The sequence below is a fragment of the Lepus europaeus genome, chromosome 9, assembly GCF_033115175.1.
Source record: "Lepus europaeus isolate LE1 chromosome 9, mLepTim1.pri, whole genome shotgun sequence".
NCBI lineage: Eukaryota > Metazoa > Chordata > Mammalia > Lagomorpha > Leporidae > Lepus > Lepus europaeus.
Window position 1 is genome coordinate 125,085,059 of NC_084835.1, and position 22,289 is coordinate 125,107,347.

Below are 22,289 nucleotides of genomic sequence, written 5' to 3' on the forward strand. Positions count from 1 at the left end.
CATCACATGAACAGTAATTTGTGTCAGGCTTAATTTTGCATAGCATGGGCTAAATGATACTTTCCCCCTTGCACGTTTTGTCCCTTTGACAATTCAGGAGTGGAAATTCAATCGTGAGGCCTGTGTTCAGGTTTTTGAAAGCCTTCTCTCCCCTGAGATTGCTGCCAGTCTAGCCACACTTTACCCCCGAGATGTGGCCGGATGAGGAGCACTCTTACATGGGACGCTGTGCACGCACAGCCACGCACTTTGTAGTCTAGCTGTAGTTCACTCAGATGCAGAGTATTTTGCAAATTGGAATGTTTATTACTAGGAGAAAGGAATCTGAAGGGGAGAAGGAATAAAACTTTTCTTTTTTTTCTTTTTTTTGACAGGCAGAGTAGACAGTGAGAGAGAGAGAGAGAGAGAGAGAAAGGTCTTCCTTTGCCATTGGTTCACCCTCCAATGGCCACCGCGCTGATCCGAAGGCAGGAGCCAGGTGCTTCTCCTGGTCTCCCATGGGGTGCAGGACCCAAGCACTTGGGCCATCCTCCACTGCACTCCCTGGCCACAGCAGAGAGCTGGCCTAGAAGAGGGGCAACCAGGACAGAATCCGGTGCCCCGACCGGGACTAGAACCCGGTGTGCCGGCGCCATAAGGCGGAGGATTAGCCTATTGAGCTGCGGTGCCGGCCTAGGAATAAAACTTAAACTTACCTTCTCCCAGGAATCTATGTCTAGATTAAAATGGTACCATGTAACATCTGTTTTTTAAAAATTATATTACCTGTGAATGTTATTTTAATAGCTCTCAATAAGTATTTTATTAGGAAAAAAATTAAAAGCAGGAAAGAAGAAGAAACATTATAATCAACATTGATGTTAGAAGCAATCAGCATTTACTTTCTAATTTTTTTGCTGTTTATTTGTAAGAGGACTTTTAAAAATCATTGTTACTAATAAAAGCAGTCTGTTAGATAATTACACAGTGCTTTTTCTGTAGCACTGATCCTGTTTCTTTTTTCTGTGCTGTTTTGCTATGAAGATGACAAGGGTGGGCATTGGCACAGCACTGAGGCAGCTTAGGGTACCCTCATCCCACGTCGGAGCCCTGGCTCCACTTCCAATCCAGGTTTCCGGTGATGAGCACCCTGAAAGGCAGCAGGTGGATGGCTCATGTACTTGAGCCCCTGCCACCTGGACTGGCCCAACCCTGCCTGTTGTAGGTGTCTTGGAGTAAACCAGGGGCTGGAAGATGTCTGTCTGTCTCAATCTCTGTGTCTGTTTTACTCTCTTTCTGTTCCTTTAAATTAACAATAAATACAAGCTTTTTTAGAAAGATGGCAGTAGTCTAGTAGGTCCACTGTAATATAACACAAATCTTTTGTAGCCTGGTCATCTACTCCTGCTGGAAGCACTTGGTGTGAGAGAGGACATAATATTTAATGGAATTTGTGAAACTCAATGACACCAGCACCAGTAGGCATGGCATAGTTCAGAGGGAGGTGGCGAGCTGGGCCTGTGCTGCAGAGTCGCGCCGTGAGCAGGGAGCAGGTGCGGGGGGGGGGGGGGTGTGCTGTGAGGTGATGCAGCCGGGTGCCAAGCCAGCCCCTCACTCGACAGCTCTGTAATTTGATAGCAGAAGCTCGCGGTTCAGTGGCTCTGCATACCCAGGCCAGACGCCAGCACCCTGGTGTCTAAGGAGGATGTTGAGCATCACTCTGAAGTTCACTGTTGGGTCAGGGAGTGTCCTCCCACACCGTCACCAAGGAGGAGGTGGTGACAGTCATGCCTCGCCAGAGCAGGCGGCACCTGCTCACCAGCACCAAGAGGAGACCCGGGACCCTTTCCCTTCGGGTGGGACTGTCCCTTACAGAGTGGGCCATGCAGATTCACAGGGCGACAGATGGTGGTGAGGGGCCACGCTTGGATGCTTTGCCTGCTTCAGCTTTATACTATTTTTGTACAGCATTTTTTAAAAAATTATTTATTTGTTTTTGAAATAGGGAGAGACAGAAATGGATCTTCCATCCACTGGTTCACTCCCCTCGTGGCCCTAGCAGCCAGCGCTGAGTCAGACCAAAGCCAGGAGCCAGGAGCTTCATGCCAGTCTCCCATGTGGGTAGCAAGGACCCAAGCACTTAGACCATCTTCTCGTGCTTTCCCAGACCTTTAACAGGGAACTGGATTGGAAGTAGAGCAGCTGGGACATAACCAGTGCCCGTATGAGATCCCGGCATGGCAGGCAGTGGCTCTATCTACTATGCCACAACACTGGCCCCTTGAACAGCATTTTTTACAGGAAACTGAAAATGTATGAGTGTCCACTGCAGCTCGTTCTTTAACTAGCTCTGTGTTTAGAAGTAATTGTAAATGAGTGTGGTGAAAGTGAATAAAAAAGGGAAATGACGCGAGCTGCAGTATCGTAGCAGATACTTCGGCGCACCTGACAACTTGGAATTGTCAAAGTGCTCGGCAGTGCTAAGGTGAGGAGATGACTCATGAATGGACACGGTGTAGGAGAGGCTCAGAATGAAATCAGCCCTCCGCGTGCAGAAATAGTGCAGGAGGGTCACGCAGCGGCTCTGGTGGGCGCCCGTGTCTTACAGGTGCATTCTCAGGCTGCTGGGAACACGCCCGGGGCAGCTCCGCTGAGGAGAGCGCCGTCTGCCGCCCCCAAGATCAGGAAAAGCGTCAGCAGCCGGATCCACGAGGCGGTGAAAGCCCTCGCCCTGTGTCACAACGTGACCCCTGTGTACGAGTCTCGGGCCGGCGTCACTGGGGAGACCGAGTTTGCCGAGGCGGACCAAGACTTCAGCGACGAGAACCGCACCTACCAGGCCTCCAGCCCTGACGAGGTCAGTCTGCATGTCTCGGGGAACCCTGCCCACAGAGTACCCCTGCCCCGAGCCTTCTCACGGCCACTGCAGAGGCACGGGAACTGGTCTGGTTTGGAGTGGGGAGCAGCCAGGGGCATGCTGTGGCCATGGCGCTGAGACCGCCAGCAGTCTGTGGGCCACCTCGACGCGGCCCGCACAAACACCTCTCCGAGCACCTACAGCTGAGTTACAGGAAATAAGCCGAGGAAAGTCAGGGAGCTTCCCAGGTGCTTGTGACAAGGCCGGTCCTGATACAGCTGCTGTTACTCAGGCTACGTCTCCACTCCAAATGAAGCATCTTAGATTTCCAGGTATTTTGCCAGAGTTTGCATGCAGCAAGCCTATTCCAAAAGAGAAATAGGTTGTAAATGATTTCAGAAATGTATAGAAATGTGTAAAGTCTTAGCTATGGTAAATTAGTCTTTTATTTATTTTTTTTAAGAGAATGCCTGCAACAGTTGGGGTTGGCCAGGGCTGAAGCCAGGAACCAGGGACTCAATGCAGGTCTCCCACATGGGTGGCAGTAGCCCCGTACTTGGGTCCTCACTGTTGCCTCCCAGGGTCTGCATTAGCAGGAAGATAAAATCAAGACCGGAACCAGCAATCGACCAGGCACTCTGACAGGGCACCCAGGCATCTTAACTGCTCGGTGAAATGGCCACTGCTCGGCCTGTCCGGCTGCTGCAGTTTACGTGTGTGCAGAATCCTTCACGCAGTTTCACGCTCGCTCTGTCCCCTCTGCGAAGGAGCCAGACCAGCCTCGGAAGCAGTGCAATCTGGCTTCTCGTACACTTTGTGAAACTGCGTCATTTCAGTCAATTTAAGCAAAGGCGCCTAGTGTTTCAGAGGGAAGAGTCTGGCGCTCTGCCGAGCAGGTTTGTTGCAGGATAGACCGCTTTCCCAAGGCGGCAGTGCAGGTGAGAACCTGGTGCAGCCCACGCCCACCAGCGTGGCAGTAAGCAGTGCCAGGCAGGAGCAGGTGAGGAGAGGCTGAAGAACTGGAACCCACACGCCCAGCCACTTTGGACAACTGTTTGGAAGGTCCTCAAACAAACGTAGAGACAGCAGGTGACCCAGCAGCTCCCAGGTGTGTACCCAGAGACGGGAGAACATCTGTGCACACTACCATTCATAGCAGGACAGCCAGCAGGCACTCGATACATGGATAGACAAGACTCATCCCTCCCAGTCATGAAAAGGAATGAAACAGTATCACACAGGACGGTGTGGGTGGAAGCAGGATGCCAGCCATGGCGTGTTTCCCACACAGGCTGTCACACGCCTGCGTATCAGGTACCCAGGGCACACGCATCCCTGGGACAGGAAGTGCACTGCGGTTGCCAGGGGTTTCTGTCTGGGGAGGTGAAAGTGTTTCAGTTGGTGGTGTGTTGGTTACACATGCTGTGGGTATACTGAAATCCACCATGTTGTACGCTTTACAAGTGCTCATGTTATGCTACATGAAAGGTATATTAAGACCATTTTAAGAGAAGAAGGTGTAAAGTGACTTTAGATTGTTTGAACGTAGGAAGAGTAGGAATGTGAAGATGCATGACAAAGATTAAACAAATTCTCAGATCGAAAAGCTGACCGTGCTAGCTGTGTTGCTCAGCTGCCAACTCCTGACGCCTCCCGCAGTGGGAGTCCAGGCACAAACGCCCTGGACTCCTGAAGAGCAGACAGGGCACGCGGGCTGAGAGCAACAGAGGCAGAGGGGCGGGGAGCCCTCGTCCCTGTGCCCCGCTGTGCCCCGCTGTGCGTGCTCGCTGTCCCCCAGAGGCCTCCAGGTGGCACTCTTGGGAGGTGGGGCCTAGTGGGAGCTGCTCAAGCCAATCTGGGGAGTCCCTCATGGGGAATTCTCCCGGACGGGTTATCTTGGACCCACCCACTCTGCTTCCTGCCAGGGTGTGAGCCTTCCTCTGCACCTGCCCCAGCACCTGCCGCGGCACCCCCCGTGTGCACCCTCGGCCCCAGCACCCGCCGCGGCGCCCCCCGTGTGCACCCTCGGCCCCAGCACCCACGGCGGCACCCCCTATGTGCACCCTCAGCCCCAGCACCCACGGCGCACCCCCGTGTGCACCCTCAGCCCCAGCACCCGCCGCGGTGCCCTCATTTGTACCCTCAGCCCCAGCACCCGCCGCGGCGCCCCCCGTGTGCACCCTCAGCCCCAGCACCCGCCGCGGCGCCCCCCGTGTGCACCCTCAGCCCCAACACCCGCCGCGGCGCCCCCCGTGTGCACCCTCAGCCCCAGCACCTGCCGCGGCGCCCCCCATGTGCACCCTCGGCCCCAGCACCTGCCGCGGCACCCCCCGTGTGCACCCTCGGCCCCAGCACCCGCCGCGGTGCCCTCATTTGCACCCTCAGCCCCAGCACCTCTCTTTCTCTGGTGGGCCACTTGCCCAGGCATCCTGTTGTCTAACACAGAGCTGACCTGCGTGCTGGTCACAGACTTTGCAGTGGAGAACAGCACCCTGGCCGTCCAGGTGTGGACGTGCAGGCAAGCCGTCCTCACCTGTGGGTGCTGTGACGGCACGCAGCACCGTCTGTCCCCTGGGTAAAAGCCCCTGGGAAGTCAGAAAGGAGAGCTGTGAGTTGAGAATGTTGGGAAGCGGAAGCCTGCGCGGTCTGTGGCTGTCCCTGCAGTTAGAGAGCTAAAGCCGGGGAACTGGGCGTGGTTCTGGAGGTGCGCCACTGGGAGGCGCTGCCCGTGTCTCCTCAAAGCCCAGGGTCGCAGGTCTGGGGTGGGCCAAAACAACACTGCGCTGAGGACCCCCAAGCCCCTCGCATCTGCACTCTCGGAAGCGGTGACCCAGGGCACGTCGAGAGTTGCGGTGAGAGAGGAGCAGGGAAAGGAGTCCTGAACGTAGCCAAGTGCAAGGCAGGATCATTAAAAAAAAAATGTTTATTTTTAAAGCTTTAGCTACCTGGACGTTTCCTGTTTTGTTGTTTAGCCAAGGTATTATCTTCCTCTGTAGCTCTGTAGCTAATACAAACAATTTAGAAAGGATGGCAGTGTCATCAGCCAGCTAAGAGGTTTTTATATGGAGGTGGGAAAACAGTCAAAAAGATGAAGTGGGGATTTTTTTAAGCACTGTCTTTTACAAAAACAAAATGTGTTCATTCATTTGAAAGGCAGAGTTACAGAGAAAGAGGAAGAGACAGCGAGAGACAGAGAGACAGAGAGAGATCTTGCACCTGCTGACTGACTCCCCTAGTGCTTGCAAGGCCAAAGCTGGGAACCCGGCACTGAATTCAGGCCTCCTGTGAGGATGGCAGCACCGGTGCTGCCTCCCCGGGTCTGCAGGAGCTGGAGCTGGATATTGAACCCCCATGCTGCAGCGGGGCACAGGCATATTAAGCAGCTTCCTAACTGCTAGGCCAACCATCCAAACCCCCGGAGTTGTATTGTTCAGCAGAAGAGGATGGGTGCAGCTGGTGGGTGTGGTGCTGTGGTCCTTGATGGTGGCTGTTCTGTCCCGGGATTCTTGGGCATGTCTCTGCTCTGTCCTCAGCTATCCTTGGGGCACGTGGCTGTCCAGTTGTGCTCTGTGTAGGGCTTCTCTCTCCATTCATGTCACAGGTCCTTTGAGAAGAGGCCCACACTCTCGTGCCGTGTTGTGTCATGCTCATCTCCCTGGCGAGAGTCCACAAGCATTAGCTGACCGAGTGACCCTGGCAGAGGGACATGAGGGCAGTGGCTCTGGGAACAGCCTTGTTTAGTGCACAGTGAGCCTTCAGACCAAGTTAGCCGAAGTGCCTGTAGCGGCGTGCTGTGGCCCAGAGCTGCGGAGGCGTTTGCCTTCGGGGGTGGAATGAAATGGTAAGAACTTGGGCTCCCTCTCGGGAGGCCCATTGCTGGCTCTCTCCTTCAGAGGTGGCGTAGTCTGTGGATGGGGAAGAGTTGGATGTTGGAAGTTTCTGAGAATCACGGCATGCGGGGAGACAAGAGCCCCACACTGTCCCACAGCGTTCACCAGTACTCTGCGTCCTGAGTCCTTTCAGCTTTGGCTGGGTCCTCCCCCAGGTTCTGTCTTCACGTCTGTCAGCCAGCACGCACGCACAGTTCTCTTGTCACCATCCTCCGCCTGACATCTGGAGTCTGTGTGTCTCCACGTTTACACTGGACCATAGGAAACTAAGGAAATACATATGGGCAGGTCTAGGCACGTTTCAGATTCATGAATGTCATCCTCTGGCACCCCAGGGCAGGCTGTGGTCACTGCTCTGAAGGCAGCGAGCCACCCTTCTCACCAAGCAGGGCCGAGCACACGGCTTTATTATAGCATTCTAGAGGAATTCTCAGGAATTTGATATGATTAAATTTTAAAGAAATTATTCCAAGCCAGTAGCATGGCAAACACAGTTGTTTTTTGCAGGGAATATCTCATTAAAGGTTTAAAGAGTACTGTATTGAGGCCGGCACTGAGGTACAGCAGGTTAAAGCCCTGGCCTGAAGCATAAGCATCCCATATGGGTGCTGGTTTTAGTCCCAGCTGCTCCTCTTCAGATCCAGCTCTCTGCTGTGGCCTGGGAAAGCAGAAGATGGCCCAAGTCCTTGGGCCCCTGCACCCTCGTGGGAGACCCAGAAGAAGCCCCTGGCTCTGGCTTTGGATCGGCACGGCTTCAGCCATTGCGGCCATCTAGGGAGTGAACCAGTGGATAGAAGACCTCTCTCTCTCTCTGTCTCTACCTCTCTCTGTAACTCTGTCTTTCAAGTAAATAAAATAAATCTTTTTTTAAAACTGTATTATGGGTTTACCTTATTTACTTACCACAAAATACAGATTCTGCTAAAAAAAAAAAAAAAGCATGAGATTCTTTTTAAAACAAAATAATTATTTATTTGAAAGTCAAAGTTATACAGAGAGGAGAGGCAGAGAGAGAGAGGCCTTTCATCTGCTGGTTCATTCCCCATTTGGCTACAATGGCCGGAGCTACGCTGATCCAAAGCCAGGAGCCAGGAGATTTTTCCGGGTCTCCCACACAGGTGCAGGGGCCCAAGGCCTTGGGCCATCCTCTACTTCATTCCCAGGCCAGAGCCGAGAACTGGACCGGAAGTGGAGCAGCCAGGTCTTGAATTGGCGCCCACATGGGATGCCACCACTGCAGGCGGCAGCTTTACCTGCTATACCACAGTGCCGGCCTCATGAGATTCTTTTATCTTTTTGAGTTTTTATGTGTCATAACATTTTTAAAATCTTAAATTCAGAATTCACAGTATAGAGCAATTCATTAATTCCAAGATTACTAAGAATTTAGAGATATACAAAACTGCTCATTTTACATTTAAATTTGTTACTTGTTTAAAATTTCTTTGCACTTTGAAAACTGGACAGTGATTAAAAGTAGCAGAGCCTTAAATAACCTGGAAAATGCCTCACACATATTTTGAATCTGAAAATGGAAACAGGGGCCCCCGTCCTGATTTTTAAAGAGCTTCATCGATGCAGTGTGTGGTCCCTGAAGGACCAGGAAATCGTCTAAACGGGCCATCATTCAGCTTCCTGAGCTCCACTGTGGTCAGGCTGACGGATGGTAGCCACGCCTCCCAGCCGCCACCACAGCGCTGTTCTGGACGCGTTGTTTATTGAGGAGTGCTCAGAATCCCGCAGCCTGGAGCTCTGTCTAGGGGCTGGGTCGGTGGGTGCTTTCTGTTGAACCTCGGCTCTGACCTGCCACAACCTACGCGGTTAGCGAGCAGCCTTGCCTCTTCCGAGGCCTCGCGGAGGCACACGCCCTGGGCCCCGCGTGCGGGGGCTCTGCTCTGCCATGAGTCTCAGGAACCATGCCATGTATTCACCTGGCCCTGGTCTTCAAGTCTGACAGACCACACGCGCGGTTCCTCACAAGAGACGCTGTCTTCATTTTCATTGATGGAGTCAGAAAGGGCCTTTGTCTGCCCCACACAGGTGCACAGCTGCGTTTGTATGACACGAGTGATGGAGCCCCGGGGGAACTCCCTCTGTAAGGGTCCCCTGCTGCAGAGGTGCCAAATGCTTGTGGCATATGGCTTCCTGAGTGGGATCAGGCTCAGGAGGTCTGGACAGTGTCGGCGGAGTCCAAGCGTGCGTAGCTGATCTTGTGTTCATCGTGGGGAGCCTGCCTGTGTCCTGGTTGTTTGCTTATGCTGGGGATCAATATCGCATTTTCTCCCAGAGAGCACAGACCTGCTGCCTCCTTTGTCTCTGCAGGCCCAGGTAGCACACTGCACGGGCAGACTCGGTGCTCCCTGGGGTTCCTTCACAGCTCTGCCGCCCCCTCCTCGGCTGTTCTCGCCTGCTCTGCTGCAGTGGCCGGAAGTCCTGGGCAGGCGTGGTGAGCTCAGGAGCAGGCCCTGGGCCTCAGCGGTCAGCAGCACGGGGATCAGGACGTGGGGGACAGGTTCTATGAAGACCTGTGTTCTCCTGGTCCTGAATGGTTGATTGGCTGTGATTTCTAGAGACTGCCTTCTCCTGTGAATGAGCTGCCTATTAGTAGCGTTCTCTTCTCCCTGTGGCTACCTTCTCTCACGTCCTAAGTTCCATAGTCAAATGTCATTTCAAGGTGCAGCTGCCATGACCTCACTCCTAGCTTTTTGTGCAAAAATCAGCAAGAATGAATCGCAAGCCACAAGTGGGTTATTCAAAAGCAGAGGGGCAGTGCATCCTTAATAGCATTGCTCATGGACTTACAGAGGTAAGCGCTGATGTATGTGGTGTGCTCTGTTTTTAAATTCATTTTATTGTGTGTGTCTATTGAAGCAAGACTAATTGTGGTGTTTGTCAATACATGTGCGAGGGCAAATCATTGTCAGTGACACGAAGCCTTCACTCGGTGACCTTCAAGACCAATGGAGAGTAAATACTGCGTAGCCTGTCGGTGACTATTGATCAGCAGTTTTTCCAAATGATCAAACTGCATTTTACATTAATAATTCTATTAAATTATAGCAATCACTGTAATAACCATGATCAAAAATGGCAAAATGTCAATAATTTAATTATAATTTATAAAGTACCTAGTAAAAAAATGTATGCTTGGCATATAGCTGGCGGCTACGTGCATGTTCTTGCTAATACGAAAGAAGGAAATTTCTCCCAAGCTTTCCAAGAATAATAGCACAGAAATTTCTGGATAACAGAACTGAAGAGAAAAAGCAGCCGTAGTACCTTGCACCGCACCACGTCTCCTCCTGCGGTGGGGCTAGGTGCACCCTGCCGTCCAGGCACTCGGCCTGGAGAGGCGTAGCTGGGTAAGCAGATTGTCCACGACAGAAGTGGCTTAGGTGAGCTGCCGAGATGTCTACGACGGAGGCGGCTCAGGTGAGCTGCCGAGATGTCCACGACGGAGGCGGCTCAGGTGAGCTGCCGAGATGTCCACGACGGAGGCGGCTCAGGTGAGCTGCCGAGATGTCCACGACGGAGGCGGCTCAGGTGAGCTGCCGAGATGTCCACGACGGAGGCGGCTCAGGTGAGCTGCCGAGATGTCCACGACGGAGGCGGCTCAGGTGAGCTGCCGAGATGTCCACGACGGAGGCGGCTCAGGTGAGCTGCCGAGATGTCCACGACGGAGGCGGCTCAGGTGAGCTGCCGAGATGTCCACGACGGAGGCGGCTCAGGTGAGCTGCCGAGATGTCCACGACGGAGGCGGCTCAGGTGAGCTGCCGAGATGTCCACGACGGAGGCGGCTCAGGTGAGCTGCCGAGATGTCCACGACGGAGGCGGCTCAGGTGAGCTGCCGAGATGTCCACGACGGAGGCGGCTCAGGTGAGCTGCCGAGATGTCCACGACGGAGGCGGCTCAGGTGAGCTGCCGAGATGTCCACGACGGAGGCGGCTCAGGTGAGCTGCCGAGATGTCCACGACGGAGGCGGCTCAGGTGAGCTGCCGAGATGTCCACGACGGAGGCGGCTCAGGTGAGCTGCCGAGATGTCCACGACGGAGGCGGCTCAGGTGAGCTGCCGAGATGTCTACGACGGAGATGGCTTAGGTGAGCTGCCGAGTGGCCTGTGGAGGAGATTCGGCTCAGGCTCCCACTTGAGCACGCTTTCTGCATTGCACGTTTTAATTATTTTTTATGTCTGTATCTTTTACTGATAATCACATTGCGTATTTGAAATCCTGAGAGCTCAGTGATCGGAAGCAGTCATGTGACATGCACTCAGGTGTTGAGTTCCGGGCTGTCTTTCCACAGGTTGTGGAAACTTCTCCCGGACCATTTCCTGTAGTGATGGCAGGCAGCAGTTAACGCCATATTAACAGAAGCACACGCTCTCCCAATCTGTTTTTTCTTGGAGACCCAGGAAAGAGCCCGGTCCTGTTGGAGAGCTGTGAGCGACCCGACAGTGCGGCCAGCACCACGTTTGGCTGCCTGGCTGTCCTTGAGAGCATCCAGAGGGACAGAGAAGGGCATTCGCACCTGCTCGCCCTCACCCTCAGGAACGGGGCGCTGCACCCTCAGCTTTCTCTGCATTCGTGTCCTGCTGGGCATCTCCAAAGGGTGCTTAGGAAATGTGTGTTGTAAAGGTGCAAATTGAAAAAACTGCGTATGTTTCCATTTTTTGGCATCAGAATAAACATACCTTTTAATCCCCTTTTTTTTCTTGAACTTTTGGAGGGCCCTTGGGTGTGCTGTGGACACCTGAGAGACACTGGGAGGAGGCACAGCAGCTGCTTCACAGGCCCCGCCCCCAGCGAGCTTGGGGCAGGTGCGCCACGGTGCACTGCGCGCAGGCCTGTGTGTCAGAACAAAGAGTGAAGCCGGGAGTGTGGCATTAGACTAAAAACGTCCTGAGAGAAATGGGAAGAAAGGTGAAAACATAAACATAATATCGCAAAAGCAGTACATTCAGAGCCCATTCTTTGAGATTCTATTGAGTGGTTAAGTTACTGGTAAGAAATAGTAAGTGTGCAAAATAGTGAGTACATGTGAAATTATGCATATGAAAAAATATGTAATATGGCCGGCACCGCAGCTCAATAGGCTAATCCTCCGCCTTACGGCACCGGCATACCGGGTTCTAGTCCCGGTCGGGGCACCGATCCTGTCCCGGTTGCCCCTCTTCCAGGCCAGCTCTCTGCTGTGGCCAGGGAGTGCAGTGGAGGATGGCCCAAGTGCTTGGGCCCTGCACCCCATGGGAGACCAGGAGAAGCACCTGGCTCCTGCCATCGGATCAGCGCGGTGCGCTGGCCGCAGCGCGCTACCGCGGCGGCCATTGGAGGGTGAACCAACGGCAAAAAGGAAGACCTTTCTCTCTGTCTCTCTCTCTCACTGTCTACTCTGCCTGTCAAAAAATAAAAAATAAAATAAAAAATGTAATAAATAGATAGACTTAAATGTTTAAGACAATGTTAAACATAGCCTCAAGGCTGATATTTTTGGAAGATCTCAGTAAAATAACTGTGTCCTGCAAAAAATGTAAATAAGCAAAATTAAGTATAATGAAACTTGAATTGGCCGGAAAATAATTAAAAAAAAAAAAAAAAAAACAGAGGCTGGCGCTGTGGCATAGAAGGTCAAGCCTCTGCCTGCAGTGCTGGCATCCCACTCGGGCACCATTTTAAGTCCCAGCTGCTCCACTCCTGATCCAGCTCCATGTTGCTGCACTTGAGAAAACAGTAGAAGATGACCCAAGTCCTTGGGCCCCTGCACCCATGTGGGAGAACCAGAAAAAGCTCCTGACTCCTGGCTTCAGATTGGCCCAGCGCTGGCCGTTACAGCCACCTGGGGAGTGAACCAGTGGATTAAAGACTCTCCCCCCGCCTCCTTCTCCCCCTCCCCCTCTCCCCCCCCATTTCTTCCTTTCAATTAAGTAAATAAATCTTTAAAAATAATCACCAAGAACACTTTTATAGTTCAGTGACAGCCACAAATAAGTCCCACACTATGAAAACTTTTCTAGAGCAAGGAAAAACTTTCAAACCCTCTGCTTCATCCTCCGAAGGCAGTTTTATCTGAATCCCAACTCTGACAAAAGATACCGTAACTGCTTATGCAAGAAGAAAGGGATTTTCAGACAGGTTTTATGAATGGAGATACAGAAATCCTAAAAAATAGTGTTGTCAAACTTCACAGTCTCCTAAAAGAATAATATGCCATGCCCAAGTAGCCTTTATGCTAGGATACAAAGATGATTCAATACCAAAAAATACAATAAAATATAAATGCATTAATAATGTAAATAATTCAATATAAAATACATACTGATGAGATTTTTTACTCTGGTAGACTTTGGAAAAAAAGGCATTTGAGTTAAAATTCACAACACATTCCTGACCAAAACAAGCTACTGCAAAATACCTGATAAGACACATGCAGAGTACAAGGCACCTTGCGTGACCCAGGATGCCGGCCTCACCCTCACACCAGGTGAAGCCGCCGCCATCATCGAGTGGGCACAGAGTAAGACAAGGGTGTCTGTCGTCACCAACACCGTGCAGTCCTGGAGCAGTAACGACTATACCACCCACACACGCCGCGCACTCAGTCCATCATTTATCAGATGTACATTTTGCATGAATTTCCCACAAGTCTGTGGCCTGCTGTCATGTTCTTATTGATGTCTTTTCAAGAACACAGTATTTTTGCTCGTCATCAATTTTTTTTATTTGTGCTTATTGTGTGTCAAGAAAACATTCCCTAACTCAAGGCTACCAAGATTTCTCTTGTGGTTTTTTGATAGAAATGGTCTAACTTTGGGCTTCCCACCTGGGTGCAGACTGGTTGGAGTCACTTTTCACGTGTGGTGAGGCCCCCGGGCAGGGCCCTTAGCCTGCAGCAAGCCCCCGGCATCTCACACACACACCTCAAGAAAAGAACAGCCCAATTTACACCTTGGCAAAAGGTTTGAAGAATTATTTCACCAAAAAGAGATGTGAACCTTGACCGTGCTGTAAAAACAACTGATGGGGTTTATATAAAAGTGTGAGATCCGAGGCAACCACATGCAGGGATCCAGACACGATCATGGTAAGTGGAGTTGCGTGCCCTGGGGCCTGGGGCAGCAGACAAAGGGCCTATTTCTGATAGGTTGTGAGGTGTCGGACACAACCGCCAGCATCTTGTGACGGCAGGAAGTTAGGACCCCAGCACACTGATGGAGACACGGCAGAGGGGCACCGGAGCCCGCACTGCTCCAGCAGTAGGTGAATAGAGCAGAAGTGGACTACAGTCCAGAGTGTGATGTGAGGTGCAGCAGTCCACACTGGTACAGGCACACAGCTGAGCTGGTGCACGCGTGGGCGATACAGACACGGCTAGGCAGTGCACGTGTGGGCGATATAGATACAGCTGGGCCGGTGCACGTGTGGGTGATATAGACACGTTCAGGAGGTGTGGCCCATGACCTTCCGAGTCAGGGTGGGTGTGTGCTGAGGAGGTGTGGCCTTCTGAGCTGGAGTGGGTGCAGGCTCAGGAGGTGTGTGACGGTGTCCTAGTCAGGGAGGGTGCACACTCAGGAGGTGTGGCCCGTGGCCTTCTGAGCTGGGGTGGGTGCACACTCAGGAGGTGTGGCCTGGGTGCTGGCACATCACTGTTGGCTTGCGAATGCTACAGGAGCCCCCTCCCCCATGTGCACCTTAGAGAAAACCACCAGATTTCACACTTATTAAAAAGTTCTTTGGCCTTTTTCATGATTCCTCTTTATCTTTGGCATTTAATTTAGAGTTTTCTTGTGATTGGCTTCTGTGGAAGACACCAGGGAGGCTGCTGATGGGCGTGTGGCTTCTGACCTCACTGTGGGTCTCTGATGTGTGAGGGGCGGGTTCCCGCTGACAGCTTCTCCCTGTAACTGGTCTTATGAGACTGAGATGGTGTTAGGGGAGAGAACAGCACCTCTCAGGGCACAGCTGTCAGCAGAACCAGCTGCCCCTGCCCAGCCTGTCCCCCAGGTCCCATGGCTGCTCTGCAGAGGGCCAGGGAGAATCTCTCTGGTTTGCTTCCAGGAAAGACGAAGATTAGTGTCGGAGACTAGAAGGTGGAAGAGGAGGGGTCAGACATGGCTGCTGCTCTTAGTTACCGCAGACCCAAGGCGCTGATGGCCTGGAGGCGGGGTCTCGTCTCTGTGGGGGCACACAGCGCCGAGGGGCAGCAGCCAGGTGCACCTTCCACTGCTGTTGAGTTCCACCCAACACGTTGTCTTTGCCTCTTCAGAAAAAGCGTGGTTTCTCTTCTCTCTTAGTACTGAAGCCCACGTTGCCGGTAGTGGCCACTTCCACGCTGCAGGACGCTGTGTCTTGCTGCAGCTCCCTCCCTTGCAGAAGTAAAAGACAAACCGACCCCCCCACACCCCGACCTGACCCTTGCCCTCTGTTCTGACACCTGGGCCACGCCAAGAGATGGGAGCGAGCGTGCCTAGACTGGGGACAGCCCTTCAGTTTGCTGTGTTGCCAGAGTTAGGTGTGAGTTATTTGGATATTAAGTTGGTTATGGATGTGGTGCACTGGTGTGGTGGTCTGTTAAGTGGAGATAAAATGCAGAGGCAAACAGAGTTTCAGGACGCACCGGGCCTGGCACGCCGTGGAATCACTGACTCGGCTTCTTTCAGGCAAGTACGTGCTGTGTGTCTGGTTTCCTTTCGTGTCTGCATTCCGGGTCACCAGGTTTTAGGTTTATGTCTAAGCACCCCGCCCGTGTGGGAAGAACACGTGAGGGTGGTCCCCGTTTCCGGGCCACAGCCCCCGTCAGCTGAAGGGTCTGCTGGTGTCCACGGCGGTGAGCCATGGCTCTGACGTGCAGCCTGGGCGTCTGTGGGGGCTGAGCACATGGGTGTGAGCTGTGCAGCAGATGAGCTGGAGGTACTGCGTACCCTCATCCAGAGTGTTTTCCTTCACTGGTATGTGCCTGCAGGCCTAATCCACAAGTGTCTAATTTTGTGTTATCCAAAGAACTCTGCCCTGCACCAGGGGCAGTGATTAAAGAACCGACATCTTAGGAAGAAGTCCAGCGTCCGTTTTTCCTGGGTTGGTATTAGAGTTGACCGCAGGCTGAGTGCTGACTGACCGATGGAATGCGGGCTGGGTAGAAGCAGCTGCGTGATTTCTGTTCCAAGCTGCTGCCTCCGGTGGGTTGTGAAGCCGAGCAGACACAGTGAACAGAGGTGAGTCACCAAACGCAGTGGGACACTGTGAGGTGCGCCGGTGCTCTCGGAAGGGTGCAGCTTGCGGGTCACGGGAGTCGTCACCTTTTGCCATGTAAACTGAAAATTAACCTTGAGAGTATTGGGTCGTTTGCAGCTTATAGAAGAATTTCGTTGGGGAAAAACGTGCAGTACCACGTTGATTTTACGTTTGCAGTGGTGCTGCAGGATGGCGGCCCCGCCGCTCTGGAGGTGCTGTGGTTCCTGTCGTCGCCCGCCCACGTGCCTTTTTTCAGCACTGTGAGTCAGGGCACACTGCCATGCTGTAAATTACAGCCCTGCGCCCCGGCCCCGGTGTCCTGGTAACGCGCGGGGAGGTCGGGAGCCGGCGGCTCAGCGCAGCTGCGCCTGGGAGGCAGGGGCGGGCTGGCCCCCGCTCTCGCCCAGTGACATGGCCCGTGCTGCTGCAGCTGCTGCTGGGTGACAGCCCTCCCGAAACCTGGGGAGCAGAAGCCATTTTGGCATCTCCTGGTGAACCCTTCCAGGGCGTCAGGAGAGAGGCCTGCAGCCTGGCGGAATCAGCCGGGGGCGGGAGTCGCCACCTTTCTAAGGAGACACACGGAGACGAGAAAGACTCGGCAGCATTTCTGTGGCATCTGACGAGCATTAAACATCCAGCGTGTTGCTCTTTGTGTAATTATCTTCTAGGAGGCCAACACAGGGATCATACTAGACCAGAGTCAAAATCCGCTAGTGTCACGCTCCTCTAAGGGAACAGACCAGCTTCGTATCGGCAGCAGGGAGCCTCGGGCTTGTCAGGGTGACATCCAGGCGTCTGCTGGAACAGACGCTGTCCCCCAGATGCCACCTGAGACTCAGGGTGTCAGCCAGTTCGTGTTTCGGGTTTGCCTCCAGAAAGCGGGTGCTCCTGCTGCGGTGTGTTTCTCTTTGATGCCGCGTAGGCACGGCCACAGCCATTCACAGCCACCATCAAGCAGAACGGGCCAGGCCAGGCTTGTTTCTTGCATGTCCCTCCCAGCCAGGGCTGTGGGCAGGGGCCAGGTGACGCCTGTACACTGTACAGGCCCACTGTACACTGGGCCTGGTGCATCTGTGCGGGGCTGGGTAGGACCCTGGCTGGTTGCCCTGGAGACTGGATGCTGTGTTTCTCGTCCATGGGAAAACTCGTTAACTGCATAGTGTTGTCATAGCCTGATAATAGCAGTAATTCTGCAGTTAAGTCTCTCCTTGGCAAGCTAATATCTAACATTTGGCTGTCCCTGGATGTCGAGCTGACTGTATGATTCTATTAATTTAAATGAAATGTGTATTTCTAAATGATAAGTGTGGAGGAGGAGAAATTCAGACATGTGTGTAGCAATTCCTACTGCAGAAAGCAGATTGTGGCGTTGTGTCCAGCAGCTGGAGCTGTGGAGTGAGCCATGGGAACAGCCAGACGAGAGGCTGGAGCCCAGGGTGTGAGAGCTACCCTCTGGGCAGGGCCAGGGAGGAGTCCTGAGGCTTGCGGGGCGGTCGGTTGCAGTGTGCAGCGTGGGGTGCAGTGCATTGCCCTCTGTGGGCGTGGCGGGCACTGGTGTGGACTGTGCTGGAGGAGAAAAGGGCACCTCCAGCTGCCTTCTGGGGTGCGGATGAGGGAGGGAGGTTTGCTTCCGCTCCCGTGTGCCTTTTTGATAGAATGTGTTTCTGATGCAAAGGTTGATTCGTGGCTTTGGGGCTACAGCTAGAGAGGAGCAGGAAGTTTTCAGGTTCTGTGGCACAGTGGGGGGTACCCGTAATGTCAGTGTACCACATATATCTCCATTTAAAAAAACAGAAGCTAGGATTGGGGATGTTTCCCCTATACACAAGTGTTACATGCTTGGACAGCTAAGATATATTTGCCTTGATTGGATGTTCCACAGTGTATACCTGTAATGGGACCTCATAGTATCCCATAAATATGCACAATTTTGTGTTCATTTTAAGACCTTTTTAGTAAAATACAGGGAAGATCAGTAACTGTGAGAACGAGAGTGCCAGACCTCCCTTAGTACTTCACTGGCCTGCTTTCCTGGGACTGTCCTGTTCCACTTAAAGTCTCCCAAAATTGCTTAACTGCACTGGTGTGTCTGTGTCTGTCATCCTCCAGCCCCGGCTGCCTGCCTGAGGGGCGGGGAGCAGCCCACCGTGCTGCCCACACAGCCCTGCTGCAGCTCTGCAGGCAGGGACGTGTTGAGTCCCACATGCCTCTGCTGCTCCGGCCCAGACGCCCCCTCTCTGCGCCGTGGTGGACTCTTAGCACTAACAGCGGTAGAGCCAGCCGTGAGCCCTCCAATGCGGGAAGACCTTCCTAGGTTGTTCTGCACAGAGGCTTGTAGTTCAGAAGTGATTCCCCATCTGCCTGCGTGTAGATGGCTTCTGTGAGCAAGAGTTGAGTGCAAAATCCTCACGTTTTATTGATGACATGAGTACACAGAACCAGCCCTCGGGGACCTTGTGGGCAGCCTCCGTCGCAGCCACGTTATTGATGAGGAAACTGGGGTCGAGAGAGTGCTGTGCTCTGCGCAGAGTCCTGAATCCTGGCCTACACAGCCGCCCCAGACCAGAGCAGTCGATCGTTTTCCTGCAGAATCAGAGTGTGAGAGCCCAAAGGACAGACATGGGGTCAGAAATACACTGACACAGGACAGGATTTAAAATGTTCTTGATGGGATTTGAGTGTTCAAAGCCTAAGATACCATCCTGAAAGCGTCGGTGGTGGTTAAAACCCAAGGCCAGAACGAGCTCCTCCTGCTTAGGTGGCGACCAGCGTCAGAAGAGACCCAGCCTGGGCCCCAGGATGTGAGCGAGGGTTGTTGGCAAGTGTCAGGGCACTGCCAAGCACGTGAGGGAATGCCTTTTCCTGGAGTCCCCTGGGAACCAGGGGCAGGGGCCTGAACAGCTCACACTCCAGGACTAAGTGGCTGGAGCCCCCTCCAGATTTTGAAACCGTCTGGCTCTCCAGAGCTGCAAGACCGGCACGACAAGTGCATCTTTGTGACCTTGGAGGCCTCGTGCGAAGTAAGACCAAGGGACCTGGTGTCCTGCTGCTCGCCTATGAAACACTATCCAAGGTACAGCCTGAGGTGGCTGCAGAACCAGACCTGACTTTGCCGTGTCTCACGAGGGGCTCCTGCTCACTGGTGTGGCTTCCACGGCACTCAGTGGCCTGCTGTCTTGCTGTTCCCACAGGTTGCGCTGGTGCAGTGGACGGAGAGCGTGGGGCTCACTCTGGTCAGCAGGGATCTCACCTCCATGCAGCTGAGGACGCCGGGCGGCCAGATCCTGACCTTCTGTGTCCTGCAGATGTTCCCTTTCACTTCGGAGAGCAAGCGCATGGGAGTCATCGTCAGGGTAGGCGTGGCTTGCTGACGCCACTCACGGGGATGGCTGGAGCGTGCCGCATCCATTCTCTCAGCCACTCCTTTTGAACATTTGTTTATTGTTTAAAATAAAGATTTATTTATTTTATTTGAAAATTACAGAGAGAGGGAGAGACAGAGATCTTCTATCTGCTGATTGACTCCTTAGATAGCCACAGCTGTCAGGCTGAAGCCAGGAACCTGCACTTCCTTCCAGGTCTCCCACGTGGGTCATCTTCCACTGCTTCCCCAGACCATTAGCAGGGAGCTGGATAGGAAGAGGAGCAGCAGAGACTTGAACCAGCACCCGCATGCTGCCAGCATTGCAGGCAGCAGCTTTCCCTCTATACCACAATGCCAGCCCCAGTTTGTTTGAAAGGCTGAGTGACAGAGAGAAACAGAGAGAGAGCTTCCATCTGCTGGTTCACTCCCAACATGGCTGCAACATCTGGGGCTAGACCTGGCCAAAGCCTGGAGCCAGGAACTCCATCTGGGTCTCCTACGTGGGTGGCAGTACGTGAGCCATTTTTCAGTATTTTAAGATCCAAAATTTTCCCAAAATAACAGTTAAATATCTGCATAAATGCAATATGCTTATATTTTGTTTTAAAGGAAAATCTAGTAACTTATAACTGAGAAGCTAAGGTAGATACGTAGTGATAGAAAGTAACTCTCCTAAGACTTCCGAAGGAAGAGTAAGTGAACTGTGTTCTTACTAACTTCTGAGATCAACTGAAAATGTTTTGTTTCATTTTCAACAGAAGTAGCAGGCCAGAAAGTTTCACTGAGTGATTTATGACCGTGAAATTGCAACAATGTCCTGCTACTCAGCTGGTTTTTTTTTAACAAATACCAGAAACTTATTTTGGAATTTGGCTAATCTGTGAAGCATTCAGTCAAATCAAAATTTTTAGAGAATTAATGCTTGCATTGCAACCCTAGTTTATCTGTTAACAAATTACAATTCAAAAGCTTCGAACGCTGCCTCACAGAGTGCAAGGTTACGTTCCCTGGTCATTGTGCTCTGCGTGGAAAAATACATGGATAGCTCCCCACAAGGGAATACGTTCACCAAGGATTATTTTTCCGGTGCATTTTCTGTGAGACCAGCATTACCTGCAAGAACCGGCGCCACCCAGGCGTGCCTGTGTTCACTGTGTTGCAGGATGAGTCGACAGCGGAGATCACGTTCTACATGAAAGGCGCGGACACGGCCATGGCGGCCATCGTCCAGTACAACGACTGGCTGGAAGAGGAGGTGAGTGTTTCAGCACGGTCAGTGAGCAGGGCAGGCACTGGTACCACTGTAATAAGTCAGGCACTGAACTCTCAAACCACACACAACAGGTTGCCCAAGATAGTATCACGTTTCCGCTGAATTATTTTAAACACTTAGAGTTCTTCTCAGTTGCAGAACGCATGGAGGGCAGAAGCCGTACGCACCTGTGAAGTTTGTGTTTGTGTCCACATAAATAAGCAGTGCTTCCTTCTATGTAAGCACCCGTGGTGTGTTCAAGGACATCCTCCCGGAAGCATATTTTATGTACGATAGCAGAAACAGACGCTCACTGCAGAGTTCTGAATACTCGTAACGTTGTGTATATAACCAAGGTTATATTTTATACATTTATTTTGTAACCTAAATATTTGCAAGAAGACTTTAATTGGATTTTGATCTAGTGCTAACTTGTATATAGGATTTACCTAAAAATAGAAAATTAGAGTCAAATACAATCCCACAGGGCATTAGATTTGCCTAAACAGCTGTGACTTACAGGCGGCCTCATGAGGTTGTATCCCTTGCTGTTAAGGGCATGTATGAACCAGAGAGGACGAGAGCCATCGCTGTTGTCAACAGAACCCTTTGTGCCATGCACGCAGCTGTGCAGGTGCTCACGTAGCTGTGTCCCACTGTCAGCCCTCACAGATGACCTGTCGATACACCTGCCACGCCCCAATGTTCGCAGTGGTATTGGCAGCACGAATCAATACCTCCTTCAGGGCGCTTTGATTTAATCAGGGACGTGAATAAATTAAACTCCCTGAAGACCTAGTAAAATGCCATAAAAATTACTTTTGGTCATAATGACGTGCAATTAATTGTAAAATACTTGTTTAATTTATTTAGCTTTATGAGGTCAAATCAATAAATGTCTTGCAACAGACAGATAATGTCAGATTGATTTTCACAAAGATAACTTTATTAAAAACACTCTGTACGTTCATTTTTTTCAACTTGCATTTTCCTTCCAAAGATCTCATGACCTTCATCAGTATCTGTCATAAAAGCATTGGGGTCTCGCAGGCCGTGGCTTTGTGGGAAGACAAAGCTGAGCAGCCCTCAGAGCCTGCCCCGCACAGGGGCTCTCTGCCCCCGCACCCTGTGCTCTGCGTCTCAGCCGGGCCGGCTTTGAAAGCCTGCAGCAGGCTTGCCACAAGGTTGCCCTGGGTCGGCTGAGGGGTTGCTGTGATGGGCCTCCTTCCCCCAGCCCTGACGGGAGGCAGCCCTGGATGGAGACAGCATGGCCCCGCCCGGCCGCCGGGCCGTCTGCCCAGGGCCTCGGCCACCCATGAGCAGAGTGCGTGGCCCCGGAGGGGCTGCTGGGCCCAATCTCACGGTGCTCAGCAGACCCTCAGAGCTGGCCGACTTCAGAAGGAATCGCCAGACACCCCGAGTAGCTCCAGGCTTCTGTTTACCCGACTGACATTTGACCACTGAAAGTGGCCTTGGGAACACGCGTGTTGGAGGTGACGAGTGACCGCTGTGGCCAGGGGCCCGGCGTGCGTGCTTGCCACCGCCCTCCTGGAGCAGTGCTTCCGTCCCCAGTTCCGAGCACACAAAGGTCAGAGGCCGTTCCCACCCTTCACTGTCACTTCCCGTTGCTGCCCCAGACCCGGCCGCTGGGCCCCCGCACACGTGTGTGACGAGGTCACGGGTTGCCGTGAGCTTCATCAGGCTGTGCCTTCAGTCCTCCCGC

General features: G+C 52.7%; 1 protein-coding gene across 1 annotated transcript in view; it reads left to right on the forward strand.

Moving 5' to 3' along the window:
- Window positions 1–22,289, forward strand: part of ATP9B (ATPase phospholipid transporting 9B (putative)) — a 259,712-nt gene that overhangs the window by 205,458 nt on the left and 31,965 nt on the right. The window contains 3 exon segments of the mRNA XM_062201824.1: window positions 2,588–2,836; window positions 19,142–19,303; window positions 20,477–20,569. Of these exon segments, the coding sequence (XP_062057808.1) occupies window positions 2,588–2,836; window positions 19,142–19,303; window positions 20,477–20,569 (504 nt within the window).